The sequence below is a fragment of the Aotus nancymaae genome, unplaced genomic scaffold (genome assembly GCF_030222135.1).
Source record: "Aotus nancymaae isolate 86718 unplaced genomic scaffold, 86718_ANA_hifiasm-v0.15.2.pri h1tg000028l, whole genome shotgun sequence".
Classification (NCBI taxonomy): domain Eukaryota; kingdom Metazoa; phylum Chordata; class Mammalia; order Primates; family Aotidae; genus Aotus; species Aotus nancymaae.
This window is the reverse complement of record NW_026988441.1, coordinates 40,724,367-40,740,429: the sequence shown is the minus strand read 5'-3', so window position 1 is coordinate 40,740,429 and position 16,063 is coordinate 40,724,367. Positions and strand designations below refer to the sequence as shown.

The window sequence follows — 16,063 nt, the reverse complement described above, 5'->3', positions numbered from 1 at the left end:
CCGCAGGGAGGCCTGTCCTCTCCCCAGCCCCACTGCCAGGTCAGCGGTCCGGCCCAGCCCTGCAGGGCCTGGCGAGTTTGGTGGGTCTCCGGAGAGCAGCCCTGAGGCCGTGTGGTCTGGCCACGTAGGGCCGAGGCAGCCTTAGGGGCTGGCAGGACCGAGCCACGGGCCGGGGTGAGAGTCCAGGGTCTGTCCCCGTCGCCGAGTAGCCTGGGGGACCCTGGCGTCTGCCGCAGGCTGCCGAAAACCTTCCCTGGTGTGTCAGGAAGCTGACGGTGGACACAGATCTCAGGTGGCAGCCCAAGGGCCAGACTCGACCCCAGGCTGGTCTTTCGTTTGTGGAAAAGGAGAATCAGTGTGATTGTTTTAAAATCAGGATGTTTCACATAAAATTTTCTGGAGTTCTGGCTTCTTGGGGCGAAATGAGCCACATCAGGCCCAGTTCCTTTGGGTGACCTGGCTGGAGCACACCTTTAGATGGGACCCTCTTCACCTGCCACCTCACCCGGAAGCCCCTGGGTTGGCGGCCGCTGCAGCTTCTAGACTTTTCCACTCTCTCAGTGTGGTTCTGGATGGCCACTGGATGGCCCCTCAGTCCTGGGATCCTGGCCTGAGTATACCGTAGACACTTAATAGTTACGGGACACCACGTAGGATCCACGTGGAGTTCGTTCGCAGCGGCTCTGCCCCCAGACTCTCCCTGCAACCGCCCTGTGCAGGCTTGGGTGGGTCACCCACCCTCACAGGCCGCCAGACATCTCAGAGCCCAGAGACCTCTCCCCCTGGAGAGGACTCCATCTTCCCCTCACCCCCCTTTTTGAACATCTCTGTTCCTCACTCTCCAAGTGAGACCCCCACAACCCTCTTGAGCATTTGGTGGCCACGGCTCCTTCTAGGCGTCCTTGGCTCCTCTTCCCCTGCCCCGGCGTTCCTTGCCCTGTCCCCACTGCCTTCCAGAACCGGGGCTGCCAGCCGGTAAAAACTGGCTTCTGATCACTGGCTGGAGGGGGTCAGCCCCAAATCCACCCTGGGCTGGAATCCCGCCTCTGCAGCTCTCTCCCGGTGTGACCTCAGGCAGGCGTCTTCCCCTCTCTGAGCCTCAGTTTTCTCAGCTGCAAAATGGGTCTGCGTTGGTGCCCAGTTCACAGGGTGGTGGGGAATAAGCTGGTGACATGGATCAGGGAGGACATTCTGTGTGGCGCCCAATGCTGTGCTGTGTCAGGTGGCTGTGGTAATTCTCACCAGCCGTCCCTGCCTGCTCCTCTGTGAAATGGGAGCATTGACTGCATAGGATTGGCTCAGGGCTCCGTGGGATTCTGCCCACTGCCTGCATACAGTAGACACTTAATAGATGCAGGATGCTGCATAGGATCCACTCAGGGCTCAGTGAAATTATGCCCAGAGCCTGGTATACAGTAGACACTTAATAGATGCAGGATGCTGCATAGGGTCCACTCAGGGCTCAGTGAGATTATGCCCAGAGCCTGGTATACAGTAGACACTTAATAGATGCAGGATGCCACGTAAGATCCACTCAGGTCTCAGTGAGATTATGACCAGAGCCTCATATACAGTAGACACTTAATAGATGCAGGATGCCACTTAAGAGCCACTCAGGGTTCGGTGGGATTATGCCCAGTGCCTGGTATACAGTAGACATTTAATAGATGCAGGATACTGCATTGTGTCTCCTCAGAACTTGGTGGGATTATGTCCAGTATATACAGTAGACACTTAATAGATGCAGAATACTGCCTAGGATCTACTCAGGGCTCAGTGGGATTATGCCCAGAGTCTGGCATACAGTAGACACTTAATAGTTGCAGGATACTGCATAGGATCTACTCAGAGCTCAATGGGATTATGTCCAGTGCCTGGTATACAGTAGACACTTAATAGATGCAAGATACCATGTCAGGTCCACTTAGGGCTCGGTGGGATTATGCCCAGTGCCTGGCATACAGTAGACACTTAATAGATGCAGGATACTGCATAGGATCTACTCAGAGGTCAGTGGGATTATGTCCAGTGCCTGGTATACAGTAGACACTTAATAGATGCAGGATTCCGTGTAGGGTCCACTCAGGGCTCAGTGGGATTGTGCCCAGTGCCTGGCATATAGTAGACACTTAATAGATGCAGGATACTGTGTAGGATCCGCTCAGGGCTCGGTGTGATCATGCCTAGTGCCTGGCATACGGTAGACACTTAATAAAGGCAGGTTAGGTATGGATTCCACCCGCCTTTCCCTGCAGTGGGGCTCTTAACTGCAGATCCACCCCACTTCTCCCCCCAAGCCTGGCTGCCTCCAGCTCCCCTCAACCCTAGGCAAGACAACCTGGGGACCCTGCCTGTTTCGGCTGCTTCTCCCCTATCCTGGGCCTGGGCCTGGGCCTGGGCCTGTCTGCGGCCCCTGTCCCCGCCATGGCACCAGGCGGTGAGTTACTCACATGCCGCAGAACATAATGGCTGAGACTTGAAATATAAGTACGCACATCTGTATGTACGCACCCCCCAGCCCTCCCTCTGCCCTCTCCGGGAGGAAGATTAATAAATAAAACGCCCTCAATAATGCATGCGCCCTGCATGGAGGCAGCCCGCAGAGGCAGGACGGGGTGGGCACTGGCACACCCTGGATAATTCACAGGCGGTTCGTGAATTATGGAGCCATCCTTCCTGCCGTCCCTCTCAGCAGACACCCCGCCCACCTGGGCGATCTCAGCCGTGACCCCTGGGCCCCTCCAGTCAGGATCCCCACCTCCCAGGGACCTTAGGCCTTTCAAGGGGGCCCGGTTCAGCCGGGGGAGGGCAGAAGCCTCTGAGGCCCCAGGCACCGGGTGCGGAGGCTCAGCTGTGTGGCGCCCGGCGGCGGCCACCCTCTCTGGGCCCAGGGCCGCCCGGCCGCCGCGACCCCTCGCTAACGGGCTCTCGGTCTCTCTCCTCCCTGCAGCCTACTCTCCGCCCGACACGTCCCCTGCAAACCGTTCCTTTGTGGGATTAGGACCAAGGGATCCTGCGGGCATTTATCAGGCACAGGTAGGGGCCAAGAGGCCGGCTGGGGGGAGGCGGGAGGGGCAGGGCAGAGGGGCCGGCCCAGGGGGGCTCAGGGCAAAGAGGGCCTGCTGGGTCCCACGCCACACCCCCCGGCATAGGGGCCTCCCACACCCCACCTGGGCCTTGAGCCTCCCACACCCCACCCGGGCCTTGAGCCTCCGCCTGGCCTCTCCCTGAGGCCAGATTTCCCTCCACCTTGGTCCTGGGAGGATGGGGTGTGGCCCCAGACTCTGCCTGTGGAGTCCCCAGGGGCATCTCCTGGAGACCATCATGGCAGAGCCATGGGACCAGGGTCGTTACCAGCTGCTTCGTATTGTACAGATGGGAAAACTGAGGCCCAGAGAGATAAAGAGATCTGCCCAGGGTCACACAGGGCTTCACACCTCCCCAACCTCCATCCCCCTCCATGCCGAGGCCTAGAGGGACCACGGGATGACCGGGGGAAACTGAGGCAACCCATGGCGGGGTGTGGGGCCTCCCAGGACAGCATCCAAGCCCCACCCCAGGCCTCAGCCCATATCAGAGCCACTGTGAGGGGTGGGGGCAGAGAGGCTTCGTCAGTAAGGCAGACGGGATGGGACAGGGCTGGCGTTCGTGTTCCCCGTTCCCCGTTCAGATGGCTGCAGCTGAGTGAGCGTGAGCGGGGTCTCACCACCCCGAGAAGGCAGGCAGGCAGGCGGTTAACAGAGGAGGCTCAGAGAGGGGAGGTGAATCCCAGCTTCCTGGGGAGGAGGGTGTGGGAGGGCAGCTGTAACCCCAGGCCCAGGTGTCCCCCACCCCCACCCCAGTCAGGGGCTGTCGTCTGTGCCTGTGCAGGCCAGGAGTGTGTGAGCGAGTCTGCGGGTTATGGTACGCGGCTGACCTCTGAGCCTCTCCTCCTTCCAGGTTTGTGCTGGGGAGAGGGTCGGAGGATGCAGGGTCGCAGGGGCGGCTGCCGCAGGCACAGAGACCAGACACAGAGAGAACCCAGCTCTGGGCTCCCTAGTAGCCGCAGAACTGCAGAGCATGGGGGTGGATGTGTGGGGTCCCCAGGGGCCATGTTCTAATCTTCTGGCCACAGCGGGAGGTTTTCTGCTGCAGAGCCCACAGCAAGGGTCGGGGGGCCTCCCTGGGACCCTGCAGGGCCGTCCTGGCTGAGCCAGCCCCAGGGGAGGGGAGGTGGCATTCCCCCTCCTTTCCTGTGCCAGGTGCCCAGGAAGCCTGTAGGCAGCACCTCCCTCTCCTCCCGGGTGAGCCCTGGGCCCCGGGGCCCCAAAACCAGCCGGAGGAGGAAGCAGGCAGCAGGGGACTTGAGGCTCCTTCTCCTGAGTTCAGAGGATTCCCGTGTGCTGTGGGTGGAGGGAATCCTGGGTCAGGAGCCAGGCCTCCAGCCCAGCACTGGTTCACCCACTCTGAACCTCTGTCTCTTCCTCTAGCCATGGGCACCCACACCGGGAGACTTTGGCACTGGGGAACAGAAAGGGCACTGAAAGGTTCAGACTTCCCCACACCCCCTAAATATTAAGCACCCTGCCTTGCACCCACAGAGCCCCGGAGAGGGGAGTGACTTGGTCAGAGTCCCCCAGTGAGCTGGGGAGCCCCCAAGGTAGACATCCAGGACTCCCTGCTTTGGGATTTGGCCCCCCTCTCCCCTGTTGGGTGCTGATGGAGCCGGGTGTTACCTCTGCCGCCCCCACCGGCGCCGCCCCCACCGGCACCTCTCCCCGCCCCTGCGGGAGGCTGGGAATGTCTTTAAGTGGTTCAGAAACCAAAGCTAATAAAAGCTGCGGGCGGAGGGAGGAGGCCCAGCCCGCTTAACCCTTCCCCAGCTTCTGCCTGGACCAAACTCTCTGACCTGGCCCTCCCACCAGGACCCGGGGTGGGCACCCCTCTCACCCTGTGCTGGCTCCAGCCCCACCCCGCCCGAGCCTGGGAGGGGAGGGAAACTGAGGCAGGCGAGGGCAGCACGTTTCTCAGCATCCCTCTCTTGATCCACTGGACCCCTCTGGGGACCCAGAAGGGGTGGGGCCAGGGCTGACAGAATGGGGTGAGGAGGGGCACTGGTAGGGGGGCTGTGCATAGGCCGTGGTATGGGTGGGGGGGTGTGGGAAACAGCTGGAATATGGAGACCTCTGGCAGCAGGGGCTAGACGGATGGCGTGGGCTTGGCTCTGGGGTAGTGGGGAGCCATAGAAGAGTTTAGAGGGAGGGAGGGGCCACCCGCGAGGCCCCGGAGTCAGAGCTTTCTGGGGCACAGAAGGGAGGTGACATATTGTCAGGAGGCTCTCGGGAGCATGGGTTCGGGGGGAGGTGATGTCTCCAAACTGGGTGTCCAGGGAGGGCAGGTCTGGGGAGGACCCCATCGGTGCCGCCCTGACTGGACCACAGTCCCTGAACTGAAAGCACCCGGGGTGCAGCCAGGCGCCACCACCTCCCTGCAGAGGGAGGGAAGGAGCAGTGAGACCCCGCTCTCCCCACTCCCCTCTCCTGCTCAAAGGGCCTTGAGCTCAGAGGCCTCTCATTTCCAATTCTGGCCAGTCAGCACTTCTGCCTCCGCCTCCTCTATTCCTGGCTTCCCTCTGCCCCCTCCTCCCCCAAGCCTAGGCGGGCACCCCTTTCCCTGTGCCTCTCCAGCTCCCGCCACCGTCCGCTCCACGGACTCTTCCCCCATCAGTATCCCTCCCCGTGATCAATGTTAATTGATCTCACCCTGGTCAGTTGCCTGCCCATCCCCCCATGTCCTTCCCCATCAATCCCCCACAGTGCGACTGGGTGGCTCTGATGCCCGAGCCCCTCCCCTCTGTGATGTTCCCCCCCACATTTCTCTGCACGGGACCCCACGTAGCAGGTGGGTCAACCGAGGGTGGGGGGGCAGGGGGCCTGTTGAGCCACATGCCAGGAGCCACACAGGCCGGCTGCAGCCAGGCCAGCAGGATGCCAGAGCCTGGACCTCACTCCTCACACCCACCGCCTCCCTGCCTCCGTCACCCCTTGGCTGAGGGGGAGGATGTGGAGTTGAGGGGAGGATGTGGAGTTGAGGATGCCCCGCAACCATTGCTGGGGCCAGAGCCAGGCAGGGAGGGGAGGGGAGGGGAGGGAGGAAGGGCTCAGGGGAGGCTGGTCCACCACGGGAGGGTCACGCCCAGAGTCTGTCGGTTGCCAACAGAAACCAGACATGAGGTAATGGCCAAGATGAACTTGAACTTGGCTGGAGGTGGGGCGCTGGGAACCACGGTGGCGCCAGTTAGATGGTCTGGCCCAGCGGCGGCCTGGTTGGAGGGTCTCTGTTGAATGATTTGCCACAGGGGTGGGGGCAGCCCTGCCTCTAACCTCAGTGGGGGACTGGAGGGGTCTCCCCAGGTCCGGAGGCAGAGCCCTCCCCTCACAGGCCACGCTGGAGGCTCCATTGGGGTTGGAGTTTACATTTCCAGGACAGGGGTCTATACAGCAGCTTCTCTGCAGAGACTGAGGCCGGTGCTGTCCCCAGATCACGTGACCCTGGGTCCATTCCCCATGCAGACCTCCCCTCCCTGAGCCTCGGTCTCCTGCCTCTGGGAGGTTGAGCGCCATCCTCAGCCTCCCTGTGCTTCGTGAGCTTCTGTGGGGTGAGGGGAGCCGTCCAGGCGTCCTATGACAGGATGGGCCCTGGACTCCCAGGACAGTGCCCAGATGATGCCAAGGGGGTCCTGAGAGGCAGGCTAGGGGGTTGGCCCCAGGCAGGAACAGAAATGAGAGCCGGAGCCAGACGCTCCTGAGTTCCAGTGCTCACTCTGCCACTTCCATGCTGGTGACCTCCGGCAAGTTCCTTGACTTCTCTGGGCCTCACTTTCTTCGCGAAAAACAGGGCATTGGAGGGAGACCTACTCGCTCCTTTACAGGGGTGCTGGGGGGATCGTTAAAGGGGAGAATGTTTTTAAAAAGTAAATGAGCCGGGCACGGTGGCTCACGCATGTAATCCCAGCACTTTGGGAGGCCGAGGCAGGTGGATCACGAGGTCAAGAGATGGAGACCATCCTGGTCAACATGGTGAAACCCCGTCTCTACTAAAAATACAAAAAATTAGCTGGGCACGGTGGCGCGTGCCTGTAATCCCAGATACTCAGGAGGCTGAGGCAGGAGAATTGCCTGAACCCAGGAGGCGGAGGTTGAGGTGAGCCGAGATCGCGCCATTGCACTCCAGCCTGGGTAACAAGAGCGAAACTCCGTCTCAAAAAAAAAAAAAAAGTAAATGAGAGACCGGGCAAGGTGGCCTGTAATCCCAGCACTTCAGGAGGCCAAGGCGGGTGGATCACCTGAAGTTGGGAGTTTTGAGACCAGCCTGGGGGAACATGGTGAAACCCCATCTCTACCAAAAATATAAAATTAGCCTGGTGTGGTGGCGGGCATCTGTAATCCCAGCTACTCGGGAGGCTGAGGCAAGAGAATCACTTGAACCTGGGTGGCAGAGGTTGCAGTGAGCCGAGATCGCGCCACTGCACTCCAGCCTGGGCCACAAGAGCGAGACTCCGTCTCAAAAACTCAACAACAAAAATCCTTTAAAAAGTGAACAAGGCAGCCAGTGTGGTGGCTCACGTCTGTAATCCTAACACTTTGGGAGGCAGGAGTTTGAGACCAGCCTGGGCAATGTGGTGAAACCCTGTCTCTACACACACACAAAGAAAACTAGCCAGGCGTGGTGGTGCACACCTGTGGCCCCAGCTACTTGGGAGGCTGAGGTGGGAGGATCGCTTGAGCCCAGGAGGTCTAGGCTGCAGTGAACCTCTGATCGCACCACTGCACTCCAGCTTGGGCAACAGAGCGAGATCCTGTCTCAAAATAAAATGAAACGATAAATTGGCCAGGCACGGTGTCTCACGCCTGTAATCTCAGCACTTTGGGAGGCCAATGTGGACGGATCGCTTGAAGCCAGAAATTCAAGACCAGCCCTGCCAACATGGCGAATTCCTGTCTCTACTAAGAACATACAAATTAGAACCCAGGAGGTGGAGGTTGTAGAGAGCCATGATCATACCACTGCACTTCTGCCTGGGTAACAGAGCAAGACTCTGTCTCAGAAACTAAATAAATAAATAATAAAAATAAAATAATAAATAATTTTAAAAATACAACTAAAGACAGGCACAGTGGTTCATGCCTGTAATCCCAGCATTTGAGGAGGATCACCTGAAGTCAGGAGTTTGAGACCAGCCTGGCCAACATGGTGAAACCCCATCTCTACTAAAAATACAAAAATTGTGGCCAGGCATGGTGGCTGACGCCTGTAATCCCAGCATTTTGGGAGGCTGAGGCGGGTGGATCACAAGATCAGGAGATCAAGACCATCCTGGCCAACATGCTGAAACCCCATCTCTACTAAAAATACAAAAATTAGCTGGGCGTGGTATAGTGCGCCTGTGGTCCCAGCTACTCGGGAGGCTGAGGCAGGAGAATCGCTTGAACCCAGGAGGCGGAGGTTGCAGTGAACCGAGATCGCGCCACAGTACTCCAGCCTGGGCGACAGAGCAAGACTGTGTCTCAAAAAAAGAAGAAAAAAATACAAAAATTGGCTGGGCATGGTGGCGTGTGCCTGTAATCCCAGCTACTCGGGAGACTGAGGCAGGAGAATCTCTTGAACCCAGGAGGCAGAAGTTGCAGTGGGCTGAGATTGTGCCGCTGCACTCTAACCTGGGCAACAAGAGTTAAACTCCGTCTCAAAAAAATAATGAAATAATAGATCAAATATAAAACACAGTTCCAGATAAATTGACCTTTTTTTTTCCTTTTTTATTTATTTATTTTTTAAAGACGGGGTTTCACCATGTGGGTTCAGGCTGGTCTTGAACTCCCGACCTCAGGTGATCCACTCGCCTTGGCCTCCAAAGTGCTTGGATTACAGGCGTGAGCCACCGCGCCCGGCCGGACCCTTTTTTTTTCTTAGTTTAAGTACCTGCCCAATCTCACATGGGCTAGACTTACACTAAAAAGATTTTGAGTTAACCAGAACTCGTGTCCCTGGGTAACCTGTGCTGTGTCCGGCCACCTCTCTCAGAGGCAGAGTCACTTGCTTGGTCACCCAGCGGGTTGTTACAGGCTGGGGTAGGGAAACTGAGGTCTCAGGGTTACAGGAGGTGGGGGGTGAGGTAAACCATGTCCAGGCAGAGTCTGACCCCTCAACTTTCTCTCTCTCTCTCTCTCTCTCTCTCTCATTCTTTCTCTCTCTCTTTTCCCCTCCCTCCCTCCCTCTGTCGCCACTGGGCCTGCTCAGTCCTGGTATCTGGGATAGCAAAGGTCTTCGTCCCTTGCCCCTTCTCCATCGTCCCAGGAATCCCAGGGGGCAGCACAGCCGGCCCCCGGCCCACGTTTTCGGTGGAAAATTAGAGTGAACAAGAACACCCCCGCCGACGCCCAGCCCGGCAGAAAAGACAGAACACAGACGCACACGCGCAGGAGGAAAAGAAAGATACAAAGGAAAAAAGAAGAAGAAAAAAACCCACCCAACCAAGAAGACAAACGGTAAAGACGTTTCCAGCACTCTGGATGCCGAGGCCGCAGGACTGGAGGGCCAGCCCCCGCCACCCCACGGGAGCCCCGGGACAGGGGCGTCTTCCTAAGTCACTCATCTCTCCGCCTGCTGCTCGGGAAGGACCGGCACCCGCCGCCCACCCACGCCCCCGAGGCCCTGGCTCTGTCCGGAGGAGACCAGGTGAGCGCAGCCTGGAGCCTGCACCCAGGGCCGACAGGCGTGACACCCAGCAAGGCCACCTCTCCCCGGGCCCCGCACCTCTGCCGGACATGGACCGGCCCCCTCCCCCAGGACGCAGCTGCTGGGGGGAAGGGAGACGCTGTGGACCCCGGCTGGGCAGCAGAGACCTCGGAGGTGGACAGGGTGGGGCAGGCGAGTGGCGATGTCCAGGGGGTGCGTGGCGTTTCGTGGCCCTGGCCAGGGGAGGAAGCTAGGCCAGGCACCTGCTGCCCCTCCAGCGGGTCCTGCCTGCCGTGGGGCCTCCCCACACGCCCTCCCAAAGTGCTGGCCGACTCGAGACAGCTGTCTGGCTGGGGACTCTCAGCCCTCGCGCCCGCCCGTTTGGGAGGAGAAGTCTCTATGCAATTGACCCCACCCCCACCCCGGCACCGGAGGCCCCCCACCCCAGCTCGCCCAGCTCACACCCGCAAAGGGAGGGACCCACATTGCACACACTGTAAGAAATGCACTTTCCGAGGAAGGGGACGGGGCAGCCGGGACGCCCAGAGCTCCCCGAGTTGGGGGGTGCCCGTCTGGAGCCCCCCACGAGCCCCTGGCGGTGGGAGGTGAGAGCGAGTGGTTTAAGTGCCTGATTCCCACCACCCGCCCCCCGCTTTGTCCAGCTGGGACACGGAGTGGCCACGGGCCTCCTCCCCCACCCCTCCAGTCACCCCTCATCGCCGCATCCCCCTCAGAGCTAGAGAGACGGGGCCCCTGTGCGGCCCGAGGGGCAGAGCTGGGCATCACCTCCCGAGCGTCCTGCCCTGCCGGGCTGCGGGGATGGGCTCTGGGGAGGCCGGCGCGCCCCCCACGCCTCCGCTGCCAGTGCCTTACATTCTGGAGCGACCCCCTCCCCGTGCCTCCCAGCCCAGGGGGACGCCGTTTGCACTTTGATCGTCCGCCCCCCACAGGGCGCCCAGCCGGAGGATGCGACCGTGGCTGGGTCCCCAGAGGAGAGAAAAGGGCGACGCCAGTGGGTCCTCGCTCGGGATGGGGAGGGCTTTGGGCGGGGGTTCGTCGTCGCACCTCGGGGCCCCCCGCGGCCGTGTAGGGGGCCTTCCATCTGCTAAGCGTTTTCCGTTGAGCCGCTCCAAAAACACTAAGCTGGGGACGCCAGGTCCCCCCACCCCGCCCCGGCTCCCCGGCCCACCCACACCTCCACCTCCACCCCGGAATTGCCATCTTTAGGAGAGGGCTGGGAGAGGGTGTTAGGTGTTTTAGGGCCACCAGCTCAAACACAAGGACCCCTCCCAGCCCAGCCCCAACTGACCTCCATGCCTAGGGGGAAATCCCCCCATCATAGCCCCCACCCAGGCCAAAGCCAGGGCAGGGCCTCCGGGTCTCACCTGCTCCCAGCCTCGCTCCACCCCCACCACCCGTCCCGAAAACCAGACTCTCCTCCCAAACCAGCCCCAGGGGCTTGGCGAACACGCTCGCTCCTAAAGAGAAAGACCCAGGACCCTTCCCTGTCACCCCGAGAGAGGTTCTCCATCCTCTGGCCTCAATCCCTTGGTCCGTCCGTCCGTCCTCACGGCCTTGCCCCCCCCCCCCGCCCCCGTGGCCCTTGGGGACCAAAGCGTGGGCCGCTCTCCAGGAGGGCGGGTGTGGGCGGGGGGGGGGGTAGGGTCGTGCTGTTGGAGTATCTGGAAGCTTCTCAGCCAGGGTGGGGGTCGTGGGGTGCGGGAGGGGGGCCAGCCGGGCTCCCGAGGGGTCAAGGCGCGTGGAGAACCGACTCTTTACCTAACTTTGCATGGTGCTTAGTCAAGGACTCCTGTGTCCTGGCCCCTGAGGTCAGCTGGCAGCGCTGACACACATGCATGGCAGATTATACCTGGCTCTATCTCCCTCCCCCTCGCCCCCTCCACCCCCCACTCCCTCTTTAAAAAAAAAAAAGATACAAAAAAAAAAAAACCTTAAAAAAAATTCCATGTTTCCTAATTTGCACGAAATTTTCTACCACAAAATGTGCCTTGCCTTCCGAGAGTAAGTATTACCTTTAAACAATATCAGCGCACACACATAGCTGCATGTTCTGCTCGTGTAGTTACAAAAAGAGACAAAACAGTGACATGAAATAAAAAATAACAATTGAAAAGGGATGTATTTCTATTTGTAAAAAAAAAATAAAAATAAAAACTAAGAAGAAAGTGAGAATCTTTAAAAAAAAGGAAGAAAAACCATGCTAAAAAGTCACTAAAAACAATTGCCCCCGGGTCTGCCCGTCCCCTGGCTCCCCTCTGTCCTGTCTCCCCTCCTGCTGTATTCAGGGGTGCCCCCTGGTGCTCAGCCTCTGCCACCCCCAGCCCTGCTCTTGGGTTCCCAGGGGGGTCATTTCTGAATCTCCTGCCCAGAGGACAGACCTCCGGGGCTCATCCTGGCCCCGGGGAAGGGCTCTCCTCTCCGATTGGTCCCTGGGCCATGGGCTGGCCCCCAGACACCATTCACTGACCCACTGCAGGCTGTCCCCATCCCCAACCATAGGGTGACCACCCCGCCCGCAGCCAGACTCCCCCGCCCCACCTTTCATGCAGGCTGGCGTCCCCCCGGCTCAGGGTCAAATGCTGTCCTACTCCCACCTCAGAGGCACCCCCTCTCCCCTGCCCCGTGCACCCCCACCCTTCTTGCCAAAGGACCTGCTTTTCCCCCATCCGGAGACCACCCGGGGGTGGCATTCTCTCCCACCCTCTTCTTTGTCCCCTTTGCCCTGTCTTCCGTCTTCCAGCTGTGAATAGGAAGGGTATCCGATATGAAACAAACAAAAAAACAAAACCTGATATATGCAATATCTGTTCGTCTACACCCTTGGGCCTGGCTCGGCCACCGGAGGCCCCGCTGAGGGCCCGCAGGGCACAGGGACAGCCGGGCGGCCCCGCGTCGTGGGCCGTGGTCGGTGGCTGACCACGCTGTTGTCTTCTTGATTCTACTTTCTCTTGTTCTTTCTCTTTCTTTTTGTTTTTAACTCCAGCTTCCTTTGCTTTTTTCTTGACCAAAGCTAAGACAATAGCCAGATGGTTAGTGGGGCAGCCAGGCAGGGAGGACCCGGGGCGGGATGCCCCAACCTTAGGCTGTTCCTGCAGTCCTTGACACCCCCAGCCCCTCCGGGGCCCTCCAGGCATCTCATGCAGGGAGCCACGCAGATGGTCCCATTCATTCACCACTGCCCGCCGCCAGGGTGCCGGGCACCATCACACACTCATCCCGTGTTTTCTTCTGAAAAGACACCTCAGCAGTCTCCCCAGGTGACACAGAGGGAGAGCCCAGACCCTCACAGCTGGCCGTGACATTACCCTTAAGAACTGTCCCTTGGCCAGAGAGCCCGGGCTGGCTGTGCACACCATCCATGTCGCTGATGTCTGGCTTTTTTCTTCCCGCCTCCTGAGCAAATCTGTCTTGCCAGGGAACGGGGAACAACCAGCAGCAAAGGGAGTGGGTGGTGCCATCGCTGCCGGGACCGTCACGTCCCTGCACGGCCCACACCCCCACGCCCGGGGCCCAGAGCCCCTGCAGAAGGAAGGCTGGGCGCCGCCCTCCTCACCCCAGGCTTGCATCCTGGGCTGACTTAGCGCCTTGCTGAGCACAGCAGGCAAACCCGTGCCAGGCAGCACGTTGTGGATGCTTTAATTTTTCTCCCCCCGTTTCTTGGAAAAGCTACGGGATTGCCGTAGGGCACAATTCCTGGGCACCTGGCTGCAGACAGACAAAAACACCAGGAACCAGGATTCCGTGCCCACCTCTGCAGTCTGGGTTCTCAGAAGGGGTGCCGTCATCCCTGGGTGGAGGGCAAGGTGTGGGCTTTGGTGTTTTTTTTGTTTTTGTTTTTTTTTTACATGTATGAAACTGACATCTCGAACTTTGTTCCATCCCCTCCCGAAGCCCCCATCACCCACCCCTGCCATGGGCACCACACTCATGCCAAGCCCCCGGTCTCATTCTGGGGTCTGCCCATGCTGTGGGAAAGAATAGGGAGGCCTCCCAAATATATGCAAATCGTCTCCATTCCTTTCTCTGGGTGGAGGCACTTGACACCAACCCGGGTGGAGATGGGGCGTGGAGGAGTAGGAAGACCCAGCCCTATTTGACCAGGGAGAGGGGGATCTGGAGTCCTCCACCTCCAGGTCTGGAGCCCAGGTTCTGACCCCAGAACCCCACCCTGGGCTAGACAATCAGATCCCAAAGGAATGCTAAAGGGAGCTCGGTTGGGAGAGCTGCTTAGAAGCCAGACCTGGCCCCCCCACTGCAGCTCCCCAGGCAGCAGACAATTCCAGCCTCCCTGCCCCAGGGCCTTCTGTCTGTCCCCAGCGACAGCAGCATCCCAGGCACTGACAGACTTGGCTGCACCCCATTGTCCCTTGCAAGACAGGTCTTGGAGCCAGGAGCAACTGTCCAGCCCTCCAGAAGAGACAGCAAGCAGGCCCCCTCCCACCCTGGCCTCCCCAATGGTACTTTTGACCTCAGTGTAGGGCTATACTATACATATATATATGTATATATATATACATAATTTTGGAATTTGTCATAATACAGAATATACAATGGCTACCTTTTATCTCGGCCTGGATTCTCTCTCTCAGACCCCAGACTTCGCTTGCTTTTTGGAGGGCGCTGGGACTTACATCTCTCAATCCAGCTTCCTCCGCATCCTCCCGTCTTTCCCGGTTTCTGCCCCGTTGGACACTTCCTGAGGGTCTGGCGTCCAGACCTACACCACTGCCCATCCATCGCTCAGTGGTTCAGTGTCTGGGATCAGTCCACCACCCCCGGCCTCCCCCCAGGGCAAGGTGAGGAGGCGGACCCAAAGCGACACCAGCAGGACCTGTCGCCAGTGATACCAAAACAGACTTTTCCCAAGCAGTGCCTCACACGTCCACTGGTGTGGCTTTGAGATTCTCCTGCTCCCCTTTCCCTGGCAGCCCCTCCCCAAGGCCTTGCTCATGCCTGAGGCAGGAAGGAGGAAGGGGATCCCACAGGAATAAGGGCTCCAGAGAGGAAGGAAGTTGTGCATCCCCAAGCCACCACCCCACCAGCCTTCCACACACATCTGGCTGGAAGAGAACCCTCCAGAAGGGGGACAGTGGCTGCCCCAGCCCCTCAACTGCATCCACACCCCATCCTCTCATCTTGGGTCCCAGCCAGGTCCCCCCAAAACCAAAGTCCCCTCAAGTCCAGGGGTCCCAGCCTGTGCCCCCAGCTTCCTGCCCACCCAGCCCCGAGCGCCCTCACACAGGGAAAGAAGCAAAGGCTCTAGGGGGACAGGATGGGGCAGCAGGGAGGAGGGGAAGGAGAACATTTTCCTCTTTGGGTATTTTTTTTTTCCTTTTTTCTCTCTCCCCTTGCTGTTCCCTTTGAGATTTTGGTTTGCTTGTCTCCGTTTTGTATTTTACTGATATTACCAGGATAGTTTACTCTTCTTCTAGCTGTCTGCTTACTGCACACCGGATAACACACGTACACACCCACAGAAATGCTCATGAACCCGACCCAGAGAAGGTTCCGGCTGGGTCCCCCGCCCTCCCCCTCCTCCTGCTCCTCCGACCCCGAGGACAGGAGGGGGACAAGGGGACACATGGGCGGACCTACCGGCCCTCCCCCCGCCCCGCCCCCCACATCATACTCCGATCATAACCTTGTATATTACGCAGTCATTTTGGTTTTCGCAGGAGCGCCTCCCCGAGTCCATTTACAGAAAGTGACTCTGGCTGTCATTACGTTGTTTGTTTGTTCCCTATGCAAAAAAAAAAAAAGAAAAGAAAAAGAAAAAAGGGGGATTCCGTAAAAGATTCAATAAAAGATTAAAAAAAGGAAAAAAGAAAAAAAATGTATAAAAATTAAACAAGCTATGCTTCGACTCTTTCCGGCTGTTCCCGATCCTCTTTTCCGTGTCCTGTGTGGGTTGCTCTGTGTCCTTTGGACGAGTGAGGGGCAGAGGCTGCAGGGGCGGGGTCCGCAGGGAGCCGGGGGGACCCTGAACCCCGTGGATGGGCAGGCTGGGATTCTGAAAGCTTCAGATCAAACGCCCCCTGGGGGCATCATTATTTTTATTTTTTATTTTGAGTTGCAGTCTCGCCCTGTCACCCAGGCTGGAGGGCAGAGGCGTGATCTCGGCTCACAGCAGCCTCCACCTCCCAGGTTCAAGTGATTCTCCTGCCTCAGCCTCCTGAATAGCTGGGATTAAATGTACCCGCCAGCACGCCCGGCTCATTTTTGTATTTTTAGTAGAGATGGGGTTTCACCATGTTGGCCAGGCTGGTCTCGAACTCCTGACCTCAGGACATCTGCCTGCCTTGGCCTCCCAAAGTGTTGGGGTTACAGG

At 58.9% G+C, this 16,063-nt stretch overlaps 1 protein-coding gene across 6 annotated transcripts in view; it reads left to right on the top strand.

Moving 5' to 3' along the window:
- NFIC (nuclear factor I C) overlaps positions 1 to 12,614 on the top strand; it is a 100,583-nt gene extending 87,969 nt beyond the window's left edge. For 4 of the 6 annotated variants that reach the window (XM_064382099.1, XM_064382097.1, XM_064382098.1 and 1 more), the window contains exons 10-11: positions 2,951 to 3,036; positions 9,277 to 12,614. In XM_064382099.1, the coding sequence (XP_064238169.1) occupies positions 2,951 to 3,036; positions 9,277 to 9,294 (104 nt within the window). In that variant the 3' untranslated portion in view covers positions 9,295 to 12,614. The remainder of the gene's footprint in view (positions 1 to 2,950; positions 3,037 to 9,276) is intronic. The other 2 variants (XM_064382101.1, XM_064382102.1) reach the window with 2 other exon arrangements.
- Positions 12,615 to 16,063: the final 3,449 nt, after the last annotated feature.